The sequence below is a fragment of the Desmodus rotundus genome, chromosome 11, assembly GCF_022682495.2.
Source record: "Desmodus rotundus isolate HL8 chromosome 11, HLdesRot8A.1, whole genome shotgun sequence".
In the NCBI taxonomy this organism is placed as follows: Eukaryota; Metazoa; Chordata; class Mammalia; order Chiroptera; family Phyllostomidae; genus Desmodus; species Desmodus rotundus.
In genome coordinates, this window is record NC_071397.1 from 93021739 (window position 1) to 93040736 (window position 18998).

General features: G+C 42.8%; 1 protein-coding gene across 3 annotated transcripts in view; it reads right to left on the reverse strand.

Annotated features, from left to right (window-relative positions):
* SYNE1 (spectrin repeat containing nuclear envelope protein 1) overlaps window positions 1–18998 on the reverse strand; it is a 389799-nt gene that overhangs the window by 13176 nt on the left and 357625 nt on the right. For 2 of the 3 annotated variants that reach the window (XM_045188911.3, XM_045188912.2), the window contains 11 exons: window positions 17914–18101; window positions 16620–16770; window positions 13477–13659; window positions 13081–13218; window positions 11152–11343; window positions 9711–10044; window positions 8007–8075; window positions 6153–6295; window positions 4340–4466; window positions 3737–3948; window positions 975–1175 (listed from right to left, as the gene is read on the reverse strand). In XM_045188911.3, the coding sequence (XP_045044846.2) occupies window positions 975–1175; window positions 3737–3948; window positions 4340–4466; window positions 6153–6295; window positions 8007–8075; window positions 9711–10044; window positions 11152–11343; window positions 13081–13218; window positions 13477–13659; window positions 16620–16770; window positions 17914–18101 (1938 nt within the window). The remainder of the gene's footprint in view (window positions 1–974; window positions 1176–3736; window positions 3949–4339; window positions 4467–6152; window positions 6296–8006; window positions 8076–9710; window positions 10045–11151; window positions 11344–13080; window positions 13219–13476; window positions 13660–16619; window positions 16771–17913; window positions 18102–18998) is intronic. The other variant, XM_053914376.1, reaches the window with a different exon arrangement.

Consider the following 18998-nt stretch of genomic DNA (forward strand, 5'->3'; position numbering starts at 1 on the left):
TTACGTCCTTCATCCATCCATTTGTTCATTCATTTATTCAATGTAAAGTGCCTGAGGATCTCCAATGCGGAAGGCACTGTACTAGGAGTGGCTGCAAGGTTGAAACAACAGCTTGGGTACCTGCTTTCAAGGATCAGGTGCTCTTGGTGCACATGTAAATCTGGAAAGCAGGCTTCACACCCCGGAAGGGCTTCCCTTCGTGCTCAGAACACAATCCGAACTCCTGGCCAGGACATACAACGCCCTGGTGATCTCATTCCTGACCACTGTCCTGATCTTTCTTCTCACTCCTGGCCTCTCTGTTGCATTCTGATCACACTGGCCTCTCTTCGGTCCTTAAAGACATGGAGCCCTTTCCACTTGTTCTATCTCCTTCATGGACACATCCTTCCAATGTCAGCTCAAAGATCCTTAGGACTTCCCTAACCACTCTCCCAAAGTGGCTTTTCTCAACTCTTCTTATCAACAATTATAAGGATCTTGGTTAACCAATTAGTTGCATTTTTATTGTCTGTTTCCCCCCCAAAAAAGTAGAGGCTGTGCTGTATCCTCACTGCTTAGTGTAGTATTTGTCAGACAGTGGACCCTCGGCCAATGTGGTATGAATGAATGAGCAAGCATTTGTAATGCTCACTTCGATGTTCAAGAACTCTCTTCCTATGTGCTCAGTAAAGAGCTGCTGAGTGAATGAATACAGTGAATGAGTAGAAGGAAGAACAGTGGGGCTGAGATAAACTTGTGAAAACAGTCTCTTGGTAGCTGGATAGAAGATGGGGTCTAGCTGCTTTGAACCCCAGTTCACATGTAAAAAGTCTCCAATAAAAGGAAAAGTGTGGGCACAATATTATCTCATTCAAATATTGACTTTAGGGAGCAATTGCGCCCTTCTAGTGACCTTGACAAATCAAGTCACAGACTTGGCTACACGGGAAATGTTTGACTCTGGAGCATGGCCCGCCCAGAGCCCCACGGACCTGACACTGCATCAGGGCATCCTGGAGCAGACCCCGCCACTCGTCCAGCAGGGAGCACACCCGGTCCCAGCGTGCGTTCATCTGGGACAGGCGATCCTGCAGAGCCTGGCTCTCCTCACTGCCAGTCCGGGTGAACTCGGAGCTGCACAGGTTGATGGAGAGGATGATGGCTTTGCGGTGGTCCACAGCTTTCTGGAGCTCCTGGAAGGAGAAAGAAGAACAACCACACAAGGAAAATAGTGACAAAAATGTTTAACCTTGGAAATGCCTCACCCAAATAAAAAGATCCATTAATTAAAGCTGGCCTTAACAGGATGGCTAGATAAGATGCAGTGAGTTCACACCACTGAGTACCACACTGCAGTTAAAGGAAATGGATTAGATGTACACTTGACAAGACAAATAGATCTCAATAAAATACAATGTTGAGCAAAAGAGTTGGAAACAGAAGGATGTGTGCAAAGCAACAGCATTTCTATAATTTAAAATTCATGTGCACACACATAAATCTACCTTTTTCACGAATACACAGGAACAAAGAACACTCATTAGCCCTGGCTGGTGTGGCTCAGTGGATTGTGCGCTGGCCTATAAACCAAAGGGTCGCTGGTTTGACTCCCAGTCAGGGCACATGCCTGGGTTGCAGGCCAGCTCCCTAGTAGGGGGTGCATGGAAAGCAACCACACATTGTTGTTTCTCTCCCTCTTTCTCCCACCCTTCCCCTCTGTCAAAAAAAAAAAAGTAAATAAACTCTTTAAAAATAAAGAACACTCATTAGATATTTCAGAATGGTTGCCATGGGTTTGAGGAATGAGGATTAAGAAGCAGTGTGTGGAGGGGAGGATATATACATAAAAATAAGAGGAACTTTGCAGGAAGCAACCATGACCCTGAAATAAGAAGTGTGATGAACTCCACCTCCAGCATGGGATTTTAACAACAAAACAAAACAAAACCAGGCTCCAGTGGTTCTGAGCAGGAGGAAATGCGCTTTTATCCTAGTGTTAAGAATCCCATTTCAATAGACCAACGCTACTCAAAGTTCTGGGCATAAGAATAAAATGGGAAGCTTGGTAAGAAAGCAGATTCCCAGGCCCTGGCCTCCACCTATTTTGACTCCGCGGGCACAGAGAGTGGCCCATAGGCCGAGGACACTGCCCATGTCATAGGCCACCTTCCTGTGATGGTTAAGAGAATGAATTGGCTATTTCATCAGCTAACCGATTGAATTTGATTATAGAGACACACACACACACAACAGACAACCGATTTTTTACTTTGTTCATTTCCTAAAAATCTAGAACTAAATTCCAGGAACTTGAGCACATGATCAATACTAATAATTGAGCAGCTGGGTACCGCTCAAAGAGCTCTAGGTCAGGTTAGGGTGAGCGATCCTGCAAATGCCATCTACCCAGGCTACAGTTTCCTGCGATTTCTCACGTTTCTGTGATGTTTCCTATTTGTCTTAATTTTCAGTCTTCAATAGATTCTTAACCTACTGAATACAGTTTCAACCACAGAGATAGTATAAGATCCAGAGACGCTTTGGAAAGACACTTGGTTATTCAACAGATTTATCCTCAGAAAACAGATAGGATTCAGGGGACAGGTTAGGGAGAGGGTGTTTTGTATGTGTGTGTCATACAGGCCGATTGCTTAGGTCTCAGGCTCTGGCCAGCATTTGCTTTATCGCCTTTGTAAGGAATTTGGTTTCAATGCAACACTACCTTACATTTTCCCAGAGAGATACTGAAGGAATTTAAGTACTCTAGAGAAAAAAGCATTTTATAATCCAGATAATGTAAATTGCATCTCTCATCTGACACTTCATGCTGAAATTGATGGGGCTGGTGCAAAGGCTCATTTCTCTGTTTGAAAATTTAAAATACAACCACCACCAAAGCAAGCTCCCAAACTATCACCCCCAGATAAACAGCAGACGCTGAAATCAGAGAGACACAAAAGCAGGGTGCTTAATCCTTCGAGCCTGGAGAGTCTGGGTAGGTGCATTCTGCGCAACAACACACCTTGATGTTCTCCAAACAAAAAGACAGAATCCAAAGAGCTGTTAAAAAGAAACCACAGTACAAAAGTCTACACGTATCAGTGCATTTCAACAGCTGGGCTAAGGAGGGTTTCTAAGATCCAGAGATGGAGCTAAAGGAAGTTATCTCATGTACCACATGCATTCGGAAAATGTCAGGTGTTTTGTCACAATCACGCCACATTTTGTCTTGTTTTATTCATTACAAGGGGAAATTGCTTCTGCCACTACTGTAGACTATTTCAGAAGTTCTACAGAATGCACAATGTCAATTGACTTCATTAGGTCTCCACAAACTCGCACAGATAAAGTCTCGGAGAGGATTTATCTCCATCTCTGGATAGAGACTTGTAGGAACCTGGTAATGATATCTTGATTTCCCTTAGAAGAGGTGAAATAGATCCTAGAGGTACCTGGATGGTTCATAAAATTTTAAGCAATCCTTTAAAAATACCAAGTCATCAAACCATACATGATTATTTACTTGGGGGGCTGCTTCTACAACATGGTCCATCTTTCTGCCTTTCTAAACCTTCTCTATAGACACTCATTAGGGATGGCTGGGGGGAGATAGGAGAGCATTTGGGCCCTTGTGCTGATAATATCCCCATGGCCATATCACAGCAGCACAGCTAGAGCTCGTGGCTCCATCTGCCCAGGCACCCTAGGGGCAGCATTTTGTCTGGCCACATGGGAAAGGCCCAGGGCAGCTTACCTTGAGCTTTCTGATTTGGAGCTCGATGGACTGGATGTCAGTGCTGAGCTCCAGGCGCCGTAGCTGCTCTAGCTCCTCCTCCGTCGCCCCTAGCCAGGTCCAGATGTTGTTCAGGTCGGAGCCGAACTGCTGCCACTTCTGGAGGTTCTGTTTCATCCTCCGCTCCTTGCTCAGGGCCTGTGCCTGGATGAGCTCCCACCGGTCAATCACACCTGGCAAGACATGATGTACACACCATGGCAAGGCATTTTCTGCCACGTACCATGTTCAGGAAATGCTTGAAACATGCATTGGTGGCTGACTTTCAAGAGCAACAGAAAGAAAAGTAATTCTACTGGGCATGAATGAAGATAACATTTGATTCTTGATTTCTTTCTGCTACAGGACTCAGAGAGCATACGTAGAAAACACCTGACCAGGGATGTTAGAGACAGTGTTTCAAAATAGATGGGACACTGCCCTTTTCTGTCACAGATCACTGGAACCCAAAGAGAAGGTCTCAGGAGAGAAAAGGGTGGAATGAGGTAAGCAACACTTGGGTGCAGCAAAGTCCTTCTGAATCTTGCATTTCACTGGGTCTTGACCTGGGCAGCGCTCACTCACCCGCTGTCTGGGTTTCAGTACTGTTCAGGTTGACAAAGCCGGGAAAATTCTCCTCTTCCTCCTTCAGCTTGTGCTCCAGCCTCCTCACTGAGTCTATACTGCTGCTGCACTCGGCCAGCAGCTTCATCTGTTCAGACACAGAAAACAGGCCCGGTCACCAGAATTTCACATTCCCACGAGTGCAGGAACTTCTGGAGCACGTAACTTTGTAGTTCCGCAAAAAGGACAGTGGCTGTGTTTTACTCCTCTGTGCCCCTCTGCCAAAATGAGGTCAAGTTCAAAAACATGCTTCTTAAACATGTGACACCTTCATAACTACATAAAGTAATGCCTGGGAGACTGTGTTATGTGGTTTTGCATATGTGATTTTGCATGAGAAGTCCTGAAAATTTCTTTGAAATTTATGAATCAAGGCAGACTAAACCCATCTTGGATTTAAACTCAGAGCCCTCAGCTGGTATTACATTACAAAATTTCTGGCAGGTTGCTCCCTCTTTCTTAAGCCGAAAAGTGGAAACAATAATATTACCACAAATCTCAAAGGAACATTTTTTGCATTAAATACTTAAAATACTTAAAATCATAAAGCAGTATTAAAACCAGCTGTTTCGTGAGAATTAAGCCTTGTTTAATGGGTAATAAGGGAATAAATTCTAACATCAAAGGAGAAGCTTCCAACTCCCCATTTAGTATGCACAGTATTCAAAGATTAAAAGAACAGATCATTTCAAGGCACTCCTACTATACTGACCATAAAGTTATCTTTCAAATCCTTTCACAAATCACACTGCTATTAAGTAACTTTGATGGCTTTTGACTGAGGCTGAGTATAATCTCAGCGATGCCAGCATGGTCTTCAGGAAATGGTATTATGTTTAAAAAAAAAAAAAAGAGGTTTCACTATAATAGAAGTCAGTATAATAGGTCAGATTGGACAGGAAGTAAACTCATGATGGATCACTTTTCTGTAATCATGAGGATATGAACATCAGCATATGTAACTAGAATGGTTCTCTTCTCTGGTTTCAAAAAGCAGTATTGGGTGAGTTGTTATTAGACTTCTGGAAATTAATTTTCCTGTCATTTTACTAGGAAATCTTTGGGGTGAGAAAAGAAGATATGAGGCATGGAAGATAGGTACTTTCAGATTCTCTTACTTAAATATGCATAGGATAATAGGCGGTTCTCTGGGAAAAATTAATTTGGTCAGTAACTTGAGAATAGCAAATAAAGTCATTATATACTTTCCTAAGAGCTTCAAAAAAAAAAAAAAGGAGCAGTAACATTCACAATCCCGTACCATCTTTTCCACAAATTCCTCTTGTTAGGGTTGTTTTCTGCAGAACGAGCATACTAAAAATGGAGGGTAAAAACATTTCCAAGGCCATCCAGTGAATCAATCAACCCAGGAAAAGAACTAAATGAATTCCCTGTCAGTAAATCTATTAGCTAAAATCTGCTGCTCCAAGGATAACCGTGGTCCAAACATTATTAGCTGAATTTGGACAAGCGCCTAATCACTTTTGGGAACCAAAGCATTTTGTTGCTTTCACATAAATGGATCTCACTGAGTTCTCTGTGTCACGGAGCAGGCTGGTCATTACAGCAGGGTAGTGGGCTTGAATGTGGTCCAGTTTGACTCAAAAGGTAAGCTGCTAACAGGGCTATGTTTTGCACATCCACGCCTGTGAGTTCAAGGGCAGCGTGGTGTTCGGTGAGCTCAGACAGCCCTCGTGCCCCAGACAAATTGTTCTTTGTCACACAACCATGATTTCCAGGAACCTGTCTGGATCCCCAAGGTCAGGATACTCACGTAGCCTCGGTAGCTGGTGTCCAGCTCTGGTCCCGTGGGAGTTCTGCTGCGAATGACATCTTCGGTTTGCTGCATCTGAAAGCGGCTGTCATCCAGGGCTTTGTCCAGTTGTCGGAGATGTGATTCTAAGGCACTGCGATCCCCTGTAGTGTCAACCATAAGACTTTTTACAAGCTTCACAAGCTTGACATTTAAGAAATGTAAGAAATTATTTTAGTTAAAGCTGTATAGAAACAGTTCATATGTGGATAATTACAAAGCAAGTTTAATGCTAACGTGCCGGTGGGTTAGAGATTTAAATGATCGGACCAATGAATGAGCTTGACTAAGAGTCCTAGCCGACTGCATGTTGCAAAAGGGCTCTGCAGTGGCCCTAACAGCCCCTGGGTCTGCTCCCTGTGATGGCGATCCCCTGAAAAGTCTGCATGTTGTGAGCTGTGGGAGGCCTTAGTAAAACCTTCCCTGGGATCTCCTGCTCCCCAATAACTACAAGGTGGTTGCTTCCCCTTTCTCTCTGCAATCACTTAGAAAGCAGAGAAAGACACATTCTCTAATTTTTCTTTCTGCATCTCAGTACAAGACAGTGCCACTTCTGTGCCAGGTAGCCATGCCATTCGCTTAGGGCATGACTTCCAGTTAACTAAGAAAAGACTACCTCAAAACAGGTATACATGGAAACACCAAACTAGCATGGGCTTGCTTTTGTCTAAAACTTGAATCAAAACCAGGAGAAAGCTGAGATTTTATTACTAACATTTCCCTCTAGGCTTGCTCTCACTCATAGCCCAGAACTCCTGGCTCACTCTCCTTTCAGAGATGTAGTATCTTTTAGCAAAAATTTTTTGCGTGCATGCACGCACGTGTGTGTGTGTGTACAGCAGTCTTGAACTTGAACTAGGATGTTGATTAACAGAGTGAGGCTAGCACAGGGTGAAAGCAGAATGCACATTAGTAAGGCTCATGAAATTTTTAATTTAAAAAAAGATCTAAATACACCTGGAAGAGGCCTCTCACTGGGAATCACCCAGGCAGAGTCACCATTCCATGAGTGGTACCTTGCTTCCTGTCCTTTTGCTTTCCTTCAAAATCTGAGTGGAAACTAATAACACTGCAATTCACTATCACATCACTGTGTTCGAACCCTGCTCTCCACTCTCTTGCGAATTACTGACCCTGTGTTACACACAGTTTGCCTAGTGCTACATTAAACAAAACTGGTCTCCTTTTTCTTTCTTTAATTTTTTTTTTTTCAGGAATCATTATGTCCTGAAAGAAAAATCTGAGACTTAAGATACCATGGAATATGTTTTCCTTTTCAAATTATTTTATATGTGGTTAAGACTTATTAATTAAAATTTGCAGAGAGCTGAACATCTGGTCTCGCTCCTTATCTAATAGGGGACCCCTGAGGTGAGGAGGACGAGCAGCGGACCCGAGGTCACACATGCAGGCTAGTGGGTTTGGACCAGGGCCACGAGCCCTGACTCTCCAGCCAGAGGGAGATGGGTCACCCGTCCGAGTCATCAAGTCAGAGCTGCTGTCACCAACCAGGGTGCTAAGGCACAAACGCTGGAGACTAGGGTTTCTGCTGTTCATGGACACCACGGGTCTCTACTCGACGAGTCGGGAAGTTATTTCACCGCACTTGATCATTCAAATCTCACTTTTGCTGTTGATCAAACTGAATAGTTGTTTTGTTTTGTTTGTTTTTCTGTTTCCCTGGTACAGCAGCCAGAGAAGAAGGTTCTGCCTTAACATGCTTGTGCCACAGAGCTGTGAGGGGGACAGGGGCTGTGCAGAGAGGGGCTTGTTACAGGTGAGGGAGGGAGGCTGGCTTCGGCGGGGAGTGCCTACCGGGGCTATTTCTGATGGCACTTTCTGTGAGTTTTACATAGGCCTCAGGACTCTCAGGGATCATTACGTCTGCAAAGAGAGCACAGTCTAAGTTGACAGGCAAGTTCTGAAAACATTGATTCCTTTGTGGCAGGAAGGCAACCTGCCTAGGGGAAAGAAGGAAGTTAGTCATTGCTGACAGATAGCTCCTGCGCACGCCCACCAACGTTTTCCTGGAGTGAATCGTAAGAAGGGCTCACATTCACGAAGAGTGTTTATGAGCCAGGCACTGTGTCAAGTACTCATTTATCCTACTGGTCACATGGGAGTGTCATTCCCATGTCACTGATGAGAAAATTGACGTCCAGGGAAATTAAGTTACTATCCATGTTTCAACAGCTACTAAAGAGGCAAAACCGAATGTGAAGCCGAACAGTCAGATTCCAGAGCAGCGCTGAAAGAGGCCAATCACGGGAACGTGAGCCACACGTGTTGTTTCAAAGGCTGTGAAAGCCATGTTAAAAAAGGAATGAGAAATACTTGAAAGTAATTTTAATACTTTATTTTACTAACCTAATACATCCAAATTTTATGTGTAGTCAACATATTAGTGTTTAAGATTCTTTGTGTAAGTCTTTGAAATTCATGTATCACATAATGCGTCCGACACAGCAAATGTCAACTGCAGTCACCTTTCAGGGCTTGACGCTCACATTGTGGCCGGTGGCTATGCAAGGAACAGCGCTGCTAGATGCCAAATGCCTGACTATGAGACTAGGATACAGACGAAACAGAAGGGAGAGAGGTCACATCTTTCACCAAGATGCCCCAGGCAGAAAATCGCCTCAATCCCACGTCTATCAATCATGAGTCATGAAGGGGACTTCTTGTGATCTGTCACGTCCCTTTCTTTCTCATTAGTTCCAATGCTGCTTCCTCAGTTCAGGCCACTGTCCCTTCTCTGTCCTGGATTATAAAATGTTTCCATTGTCCCTCTTTCTCTCCCAGTGCACTTCTGCCATATAGCATGAAGTCAGGTTCTTTGCAAATATGCATCTGATTACTTCGCCTTCCTCCTTAGGGCCCTGCTGTGGCTCCCGTTACCTTCAGGACAAAAGCCAAACTCCTTTCCATGTGAGAAGGCTGCTTTACGGACCAGGTCTTAGTTTGCCTTTCCACCTCTTCTTTGTCTACCCTATGTTTCCTGATCTATAGCCTTGTTATTCTGGACAGACTTCAGGTGACAGAAAGTACTATGGCTAGTCATAAGCTGGGATGGGTGTCCTCTCCTGCTCCCTCTGAACATTGCTGCATCCACCTGACCAACTCCTACTCATCCTCCAGGTCTCAGCTCAAGAGTGCCTTCCCTACAGCTGGTCCTCAAAGCTCTGGGTTAGCTGCCCCTTGGCTGTGCTCTCTACCTCCCTGTGCACGTTGCTAGCCTAGTGCAAACGTGTCTTGAGTGTAAGGAAAGTAACTGTGTGTTCCCAGTGCTTGGCAAAACACTTGTCACATAGTAAGACCTTAAGTATCTGTGGGATAAATCAATGGCCATGCCAACTTTCATACTTCATAATCCCATGGATATCCAGTGTTCCCTTATGTACGAATTCCCCTGAGGGGAGAAGGCAGAAGATGATTCTGCTGAGCTTGCATGTTTCCGGTACAATATCCACTCCCTTTCGTTTCCTTTCACGTTGAAATATAGGAAGAACTCTTTCCTACCTGATAAGCCCACGGCTCCCCTGTGGTAGAAATCTTTGTCTTCCTGACCCTCTTCATCCTCAGAGGTCAGAGTTCTGGACACAGCAGACTCCAGGTCACGACTGAGGTCGTAGTCATGGTCCCACTCCAGGGGGATAGAGTCCACGCTGGCAGGGGTGTCTCGTCCTGACCGCTCGCTCCGCAGGGGCTGGGCGAGTGAGAGGGAGTGGTTGGAGGAAGGCTGGGGGGACAGCGCGCTGTCCGCAGAGGTGTCGTGCCAGTGGAGGTCCGACAGAGCTGCGGAGTCATCCAGCTGCAGCTCCCGGTCAGAGAGGTCGTGCTCATCATCTGGCAGCTGGAAATGCAGTCAAGCCAACTCCATTACTGCGGCGATGGGACGGGCCTAAATGCTGCCTGTTCTGCCTCTCACCGAATCTCAGAGAGCAAGCTTATCCGGGTCTCATTCCTGCCTCGGGGGGACAACTCTAAACTTCTTATCGTCAAGTCAACAGGTCTTGTGATGACCCAAGGACATGGACAACAGGGTGGGGGCTGACTGTGGGAGTGGGGAGGTGGGCTGGGTGGAGGAGGGCAAAGGGGGGGAAATTGGGACAACTGTAATAGAATAACAATAAAATATATAAAATTAAGAAAACAGAAATTTGCAACAAGGATAATTCTAGGAGGAAAAGCAAACAATAAAAGAAATGGAAACCCCAGAACAACAACAACCAAAAAGAATTTTGTGATCGCTTTTAAAAGCATCTTATAAATTAATCTGACAAAGCCTCAGTTTTATCACTGCTAAAATGGAAATAATATTAAAACCAACTTCAAAGAATTGGTGTGAGATTAAATAAGATAATGTAAATAAAGGCAGCCTAGTACCGCGCTGGCCACACAACACGTACACAATGGCACACGTCAGGAACAGAGGCAAATCACTAACACAGTCTTAGCTTGTCCTTTTTAAACTTCTATCCCAGATACAAAATACACTTTAATACAGAGTGCTCCGAATATTCTAATAGTAACATCTCAACTTTGAGATGTGATTGTGGCAGCGAATAGAAGAGAAAAAAAAGTCAATGAAACAACCTCATCAATTGAGCGACTATTTACGTTGCTCACTTCCACCTCCTTGCTTCTTCTGGAAGCTTATCTTCCTTAGAAGATATGTGCCAAGTACTTTTTTAAGTTCTCTATCTATCCTTATTTCTTGCCCCAAACAACCCTTTCCACAAGGTAGGTACTGTTATTAAACCAGTTTTACAGTTGAGGAAACTGAGGCAAGGTACGTGAAGTGACTTGTAGAAGGTTACGTAGCCAACACATGTCAGAGCTGTAACTGGAACCCGGGCACTCTGCATCCAGTGTCTGGGCTCAGAGCCACAATGCTACCTGACCCCCCATAAGTAATTCTCTTTAGCTTTCACGACAATGAAAAGACGGTGTTACATACAGGCAGGCGAATCAGTTTCTTGTGGTATCTTTCCACGCGCCCGAAGACCTCCTGACAGTAGCGCCGGAGCTCGTCCAGCTCCTCCTCGATGAGCGCCGCATCCAAGGGCTCACTCTTTTCAATCAGCTGTTCTCCTTGGGCGATTATCTGCTCAATCTTGCTGTGGTTCAAGGAAATTTCCTGCTGGAATGCCTAGGGAGCACACGCCTCGTGTGATTTTTATTGCACATTGACATGACATAATTATAAGAGACATATTTAAGAAAAACCACGTAGGGGATATTGAATTCATTGTATACAGTTGAGAAGCCAAGAGGCTACTATAAAGTACTAGCTTTATAAAGTAAAACATAAACATTTTACATTAGAACATGAGCTGCAAATGGAATCATTAGAATTTCATGACCAGAAAAGGTGCTTCTGGCTAACAAAATCTCCAACCATGGACAGAGCGAGCAGAGAATCACAGGAAAAAACATTCAAACCCAGTATGAAGTTGATAGCACAGGTCGTCCCTGATGGAAATCAATTGTAATCATTGCAGTGCCACTAAAATAAATGAAGCACTTTAGAGAAATACCCTGCACGTTTTAATTTTAGGTTTCTTGATCACGCATCATCCATGACTACGAGAAACCAAGCAAATGACAACTTCACAAATTCTTCTCAGATGATTTTTAGTGTTTCGGGACATAACCGGGAGAGATTGAAATGATTTGAAAAATAAGGAGTCCTAAAAATAATAAGTTTTTTAGACTCAAAAAATAATGAGTCTAAATGATCCTCCAGATCATTTAGACTCATTGAAAAGAGTTAAGCTACTTGGGACAAGTTTCGGGGATACATTTTAATTCACAAGAATAAACCTTCAAATAGTCAAAACTGTCCGATAATGAAAAAAGACTGTGAGGGGAGAAGCGAGGGCACTAAAAAGTTCTAGGACTCTGCCAGAGTCCAGAAACAAAAAACAAAACAAAACAAAAACAAAGACTCAACTATCACTTGGAAGAAATTTCCTGCCAAAAGTTTCAAATATCAATTTGCCATAAAACAACTTGGGAAGAGTCGGGGTGGGAGGGGTAGGGAGGGCTGGGCAGAATACAGAGTTAACCATTTTATGATTTTTTCATCCTGATAATATGTGATTAAAGGTAACTTCTTGTTTTATTATAATGACCTAAGGTTATGGGTATTATGATTATGTCTTTTTAAATCTGTTTAACTGTCTTGCAAAGAAATTTCATAAGATGCTTTGGAAATTATTCAAATTACTAAATACACTTCCCCTTAGAGAATCCTTCCATCTAATGCACTATGTCCCTCCTATTTAGTTTTCAACTAGCCACTGTGGTTAAATTATATAGCGAAGTGTACAATTTGACACAGCCGAAGAGTCCTTCAGTAAAGGGCTGGATAGAGAATATGTGGTATATATCTACAATGGAACGCTACTCAGTCACTGCTCTTTGTGACAAGGATGGACATTGAGAATATCAGGCTAAATGAAATTAAGTCAGACAGAAAGTCCAGAACCATATGCTTTTACTCATATGTGGGATGTGAAGCTGAAAGTAACAAGTAAACAAACAAGACAGACAACAACTCGTGGACACAGACAAGAATTTGGTGGTTACCAGAGGGAAGGGGCCTGGGGGGTACTGAAGGGTGAAGGGAATCAAGTATTCCATACACGGTGATGGAAGATGATCTGACTCCGGGTGGTGGGCGCACAACACGACATGAAGATTAGGTACCACGGAAATGTATACCGAAACCTCTATAATCTTACTAACTAGTGTCACCCTAATAAATTTAAAAAAGGAAAACTAAAGCAGGTTAATTATGTCCTTCTTCACCGAGAGATCTACAGATCCCTTCCTCTTCAGCCCTTCTTCACACTGATAATTGGAAGAATCACTAATCTATTACCTTGAGTTGCTTTATTTTAGCTTGAGCGTCACACTCGGAAAAATGCTCGATGTTAGTGAGCTGTAAATCCATCTCTGTCAGCCACACCAGAATGCTGTCCCGTGCCGTCTCAAACTCCTCGCGCTGGCCAATGAAATGCTGGATGTGAAAAGAATATGATAATTAAAAAGCCCACAGGCTGAGATGGTACTGCCAATTCCAACGGTCTTCCGGAAAGTCATTTTTCTCAATGAACAACGAGAACCCCCGCCATCCGTTACCATATACGTTAACCCTGGATCCCCATATTGCCACCCCAATCTTATGAAATCACTGAGCTTGTATCTTAATATTGTATTCAAATGGCCCAATCCTGTCCTCCAGGTCTCTAAGCTACAGAGGAGGCATAGTGAAGACCTTGAGTCTGCGCAGGATGGAGGTGACGCGTTTCTGCAGGTTGTCCCATCTCTGGTTGCCTTCGTGGACCATCTGCTTTAGGCGACAGCCAGAATCAGTGCGGTTCTCTCGGGCCAGGCGGCGGTACTGCTTGTTGATCAGTTCCAGTTGGGTCAGGGTCTCGTGCACCTGTCGCTGGAAAGCCTAAGACCACAGAGAAGGGTATCGGTGAGTGAGATCCGCAATGGCTCTCAGCAAGGGTGTCTGGGCTCCAGACTGCAACGTTGGGGGAAGGGGAAGTGATGCTGTCAGAGACAGGCAAAGGACAATCTCTGATGAGCATGTAGTTCTCCCTGTTAAAGGTACGTAATAAAATCAGAGTGGCTTAAGGAGAGGTAGCAGATCAAACAAAAACATAAAAGAGAATGTAAATACTAATAAATACATATATATACACAAATACATGTACATATATGATATATACTTATAGAGAATTTACACATATACATATAAAATACAGCTTTTAAGATAACTACCAGCCAGAAAAAAATTTTCCCACAAGAATTTATTACAAAAATATTTACATATGCCAAAATGAGTTTGAAATGTTCAAAATTCCCAATGGCAATATTGAGAAAATATGCCTACAAAAAAAACATCTCTTTATTTCTAAAATATGTAATTTTCTAAAAATCCGGAAACTGCCTCAACTCTGGTATCCATTAAAAATTAAAACTACCTCTTATGGAAGGTCCTTTAAGTGCAAGCTCTTACGAACTTTTAAGAAAAGCAGTTCAGTAAAACACAAGTAACTCACATAGAAAAAGGTTTGGATCGTGCTCTATTTCTTTTTGTTGTTCCCACGAGTGACTCCGTTTTTAGAAAACATTTTAGAGCTGATACAGTGTCTTTCATGGTAGTGTCTATTCACCTTTGAGGTTACCATGTCCATAGTTCAGAGTTTTTGAAGGTAAAATACTCCTTCTTCTTTCTCTGTGCAATCTAGTATAGGCCTAGCCTAAGAATCATTTGGCCAAAACAAAAATGAGTTTTCCAGTCTCATGTGTATGCCTTATGATGATTTTCATCTTGGCCTTTGATAGAACGTTGTATAACTGTTTGGACCATACGCATCTAAATCCCCGAGTTCGGCTTCCTGTGGCTCATCTCACTGCTCACAGCTGCTACGTTTCTGCCTCTGCAATGATGTTCCTTCTCAGAATTGCTTATAGAGCCTTCCTCCTAGTAAAGCAAATCTTCTTTTCTGTAAGACTTTAACTTATTGCTCCAGTAAAGGAAGTGCTAAGAAAAGTTCAGCTTTTGCCATTACTGGAGGTCACGGAGTATGTTTTTGCAACGGAGTGCTGGCAGGCATCGTGGGTGGGTGTCCCAGCACACCAGGATCTGTCCCAAATATTCATGCCAATGAACAGGCAAAAGCTGTCCTCAAACAGAATTTTGTTCTTACGATTTTTTTTGGTCTCATAAGAAAATTAACTACAAGATAAATGATAAAATCATTCATTACAGGAGCTAATGCTATGACTGTCTTTCGCCATAACATCTGAGAGTCTAAAACAGCATCAAAAAGGATCTTATATAATCTGCTTTGTATGATAAGCTAATCAGAGAAGGCTTTAATTTAACCTTCCCAGAGCTGTGTGTACTAAGGCAATGCAGGAACACGTCACAACATTGGTTCACACGGTGACCTGCCATTTACTGCAAAGCTACTGTGGCTTTTTCCTAGAAATTTTCTAAGGAGAAACCTTGTCGATAGAAAACCAATTATTTTTTTCTGGAATTTAGGTGTATAGTTACATAAAAATCCAAATTCAGATGTCAGGATAATTTTATGTCAGAACATATTTATTTCACACAGTATTTAAATATTTTTATAAGTTCCTATAGCTGCCCATCTCTGACTCTTAGATTTTAAACCTCACTAGAACCACCACACTTCATGTTTATGATCACAGGCCTCAATAAATGTTGCCAGGTAAACATGGGTGCAGCTGGGCTTGGTTTGATTTTTATTCTTATTTTTGAACCTCTTGGGGAGCTTGGGGCAGAATTGGTAACCAAGGACTATCTGGGTAAGACACTCACCAGAACTGTTCGCAGTGAGTACACACGTCTGCCTGTCAGTGGGAAATGATGGGAAAAGACACTTCAAGTTAAAACACGGTCAACTTCACGCTGTATCAGGTCCTCTGTGAAAACGAGAGGCAGCCGAGAAGTTGAGTTTTCTCGTAGTACGGTGATGGAGCAGGCTCGGGAGCACACGAGCCGGCCAGGAATGGAAGCAGTTATTGAATGATTCCGGTCTCTGTGAGTATGATTAGACTGAGGCTATTTCTGTCTCTAGGAAATTGGAAAGTCTTTGTGATTCAAGAATACATCTAATTATACATGTATCTTCATTTATAATTAGAAATGGTTTATGATTAAAGTGTTTTATGCAATCTGGAGCCAACTCTATTTTATTACTGATTTTAAAAATATACATTTATGTTCCAATTAGGTAAAAATAAATGAAGTACATTTGGAAGACAGATTTTTATAGTATGGAAAACCAATATCTTTTTATTATTTATTGATTCGTATCCTCACTTGAAGACATGTTTCCATTGATTTTTAGAAAGGAAGAGAGAGAGGATGGAGGGAGAGAGAGAGGGGTGGGAGGGGAAGAGAAGCACTGATGTGAGAGAGAAATATTGATTGGTTTCCTTGTGCATGTGCCCCAGCTGGGATCAAAGCTGCAACCCAAGCATGTGCTCTGACTGGGAATCGAACCAGCAACCCTTCAAAGCCACACAGCCAGGGAGAAAACCACATATTTTCATCTTGAATACTTGATTGTAAAGAACTGTGAAATACAAAGAATGCCAAGATCTTTGGGGGGATCATGATTTTTATTTTCCAACAGAATTCCTCTTCATTATTTTGTACTGTATTTGCAATTCTTGATAATCTTAAAAGAAAAACCTCCTTTCCCACTTCTTTGCCTCCTTGTGAGGTAATAATAAAGATGACTACAAAGTCATCCCCCAGCTGTCTGAACAAAAAATGTGTGGGTGAATAGTTTATGTCTTGGGACACCAACTACCAGCTGGTTACTCTCACAGCAAATTAAGGATTAAAGATCTGGAAGGATAAATCACCTCGAATTTCTTCAGTTCTTCCTTGGCAACTGTATAGAGCACCACCGAAGAGCTGGGGAAGGCAGCTATCTTTTCAGAAATCTTGAGCCAATCTTCAAAACGCGAATAGTCATCCAGAAACTTCTGCCACAGTTGCCATGTCTCTTCGATTCTGACACAGAAAACGAAGGAACAGAACCAGGGTGTTAGAGACAGCTTGTGCTGCAGAGCCCCGCCGCGGGACTAAGGATGCCCAAACCAGAAACAGTCGCGCCAGACAGTGACTGTGCCTTGAGCCAAATTGGACTAGAGCGAAAAGGAGACAACTGTTTGAGCCGAAATGGAACAGCTGTTTTCTTTTCCTTTTCTTTTTTTTTTTGAACACACATCCTGCACTCTGGATTTGGAATTAGTCAAACTGATTGCCACATGCACATAATGTTAACTTTCTTAGTTTAGAAGTGCGACACCGAGTGTGCAGTGCACACACATGCCAAGGCTTTCCTGAAACAAGACAAGGCCTGAGAATCCGTTTAAGTTCAATGTCAAACTCACCCTCATCAAAATCAATCTATGACAGCAAGATAAATATTAAGCTCTCAAGAGTTCCCCAGAGAGCAAAAAGAGTATGTGCCTTAAATTATTATGATAATTTTCTAACATACTATATTTTTCTGCCTGGAATTTCAAAGGGCTTAAAGATAAGCCCTTTGCTTTATTATTTAATTTTTAACAAGAAAATATTATTTTTCTTTCTTTTTTTTTTAATCCTTTCCCAAGGACATGCTTATTGCTTTTAGAGAGAGGAAGGAAGGGAGAGAGAGGGAGAGAAACATATATGTGAGAGAGAAATATCAATCAATTGCCTTTCATACACACACAAGCCCCAACCTGGGACTGAACCCGCAACCCAGGCATGTGCCCTGACAGGGAAACCAACCATAACCTTTTGGTTTACGGGGCAACTCTCCAACCAACTGAGCCACGCAAGTCAGGTTAAGAATGTTATTTTTCAACCAACAATTCTATAGCATTGTACATACTCAGCAGAGGCATATTTTTCTGAATTATATTTAAACTCTTAGGTCAGGCATACCTTGGCTTATAGTATTTGTATATTACTTTTATATGGTCATATTACCTTTATATCTACTTATTTTTCCAACTAAATGTAGACAACAACAAGCTTGGAAAACTAAGGCCATTTCTGGACATTTCGACCAAAAGGAAACAGTGAACAATGGCTGCTCTGGGTAAATTTCTTTTTTCTTTTTGGCCCTTCCTCTTTCCCAATGGTTGGAATACCCCAGCTTACTTGAGCCTCCTTTCCATGGACATAGCACAGATGTTTCTCCATCGCCGGTCCAGGTTGCGCGTAGCCTGCTGGATGGAGTCACACTCGGCGTCGGTGGCACACGCGTCGCAGTCGTGCAGCAGGACCTCGCACAGGTTGAGGACGGAGGCCACGCCTGTGCTGTGTTTCTCTATGTCTCTCTGCAGCTCCTGCAGGGAATGCGACACGCCTTATGAAGGCCTTGTATGCAGATGGGAGAAAGCGCACCAGTATCCGCCGGCTGACAAATGGTTAGGTCAAACCTGGACAAATACTTCCTTTCCACCAGTGCTTGAGGTTTCATCAACTGCATTTATGAAATACAGTGAGCTCAAAAGTATGAGAAAATGATTCTAGAAATATTCCAGCTATGTGAGCAATGCGAAAACACAAGCGAAAACACAAACAGAACAAATGAAATAGACTACATCAAGTATAGTAAGAATAAAACGAGCTTCTTTAGTGATTAAAAAATGAATCCTGCCCCAGACTCTACTTCACAGACATATCGCTCTCATTCCAATCCATCGATCAGAGGAATGCATGTGTTCCTATTAAGAGCTGGCACTCAGGAACTGGGATTTGGTCTCTAAAGATCTGCAAATTGTTTTAAACAGTTAATTCCACCATTGTTCAAAGGAGCCATGAGTTTAAAAGACCTGGGTTCTTTACTACATATGACGACACCAGCGCTATCATCAGCAGCTTCCTCAGTGAGCAATTTTATATCTTATCTTTACCTGAGAACATTTTTTTTCATTGCTCTTTAGAAAGGGAGGAAGGAGGTGGAGGAGAAAGAAATATCGATGTAAGAGAAAAACATCAATCATTTGCCTCTCATAGGTTCCCTGACCGTGGATCAAACCCTCAGCGTAGGTATGTGCCCTGACCAGGAATTGCATCTGTGACCTTCCAGTGTACAGGATGATGCTCCAACCACCTGAGAAACCCGGCCAGGGCTCAGTGAGCGATTTTAAATGTAAGAAGTAGATTATAATGATAAGCAAGGCGTTGAATTTCTCCAGAGTTCTACCATGTAAAATCTTTATATTGATTGCAAATAATAT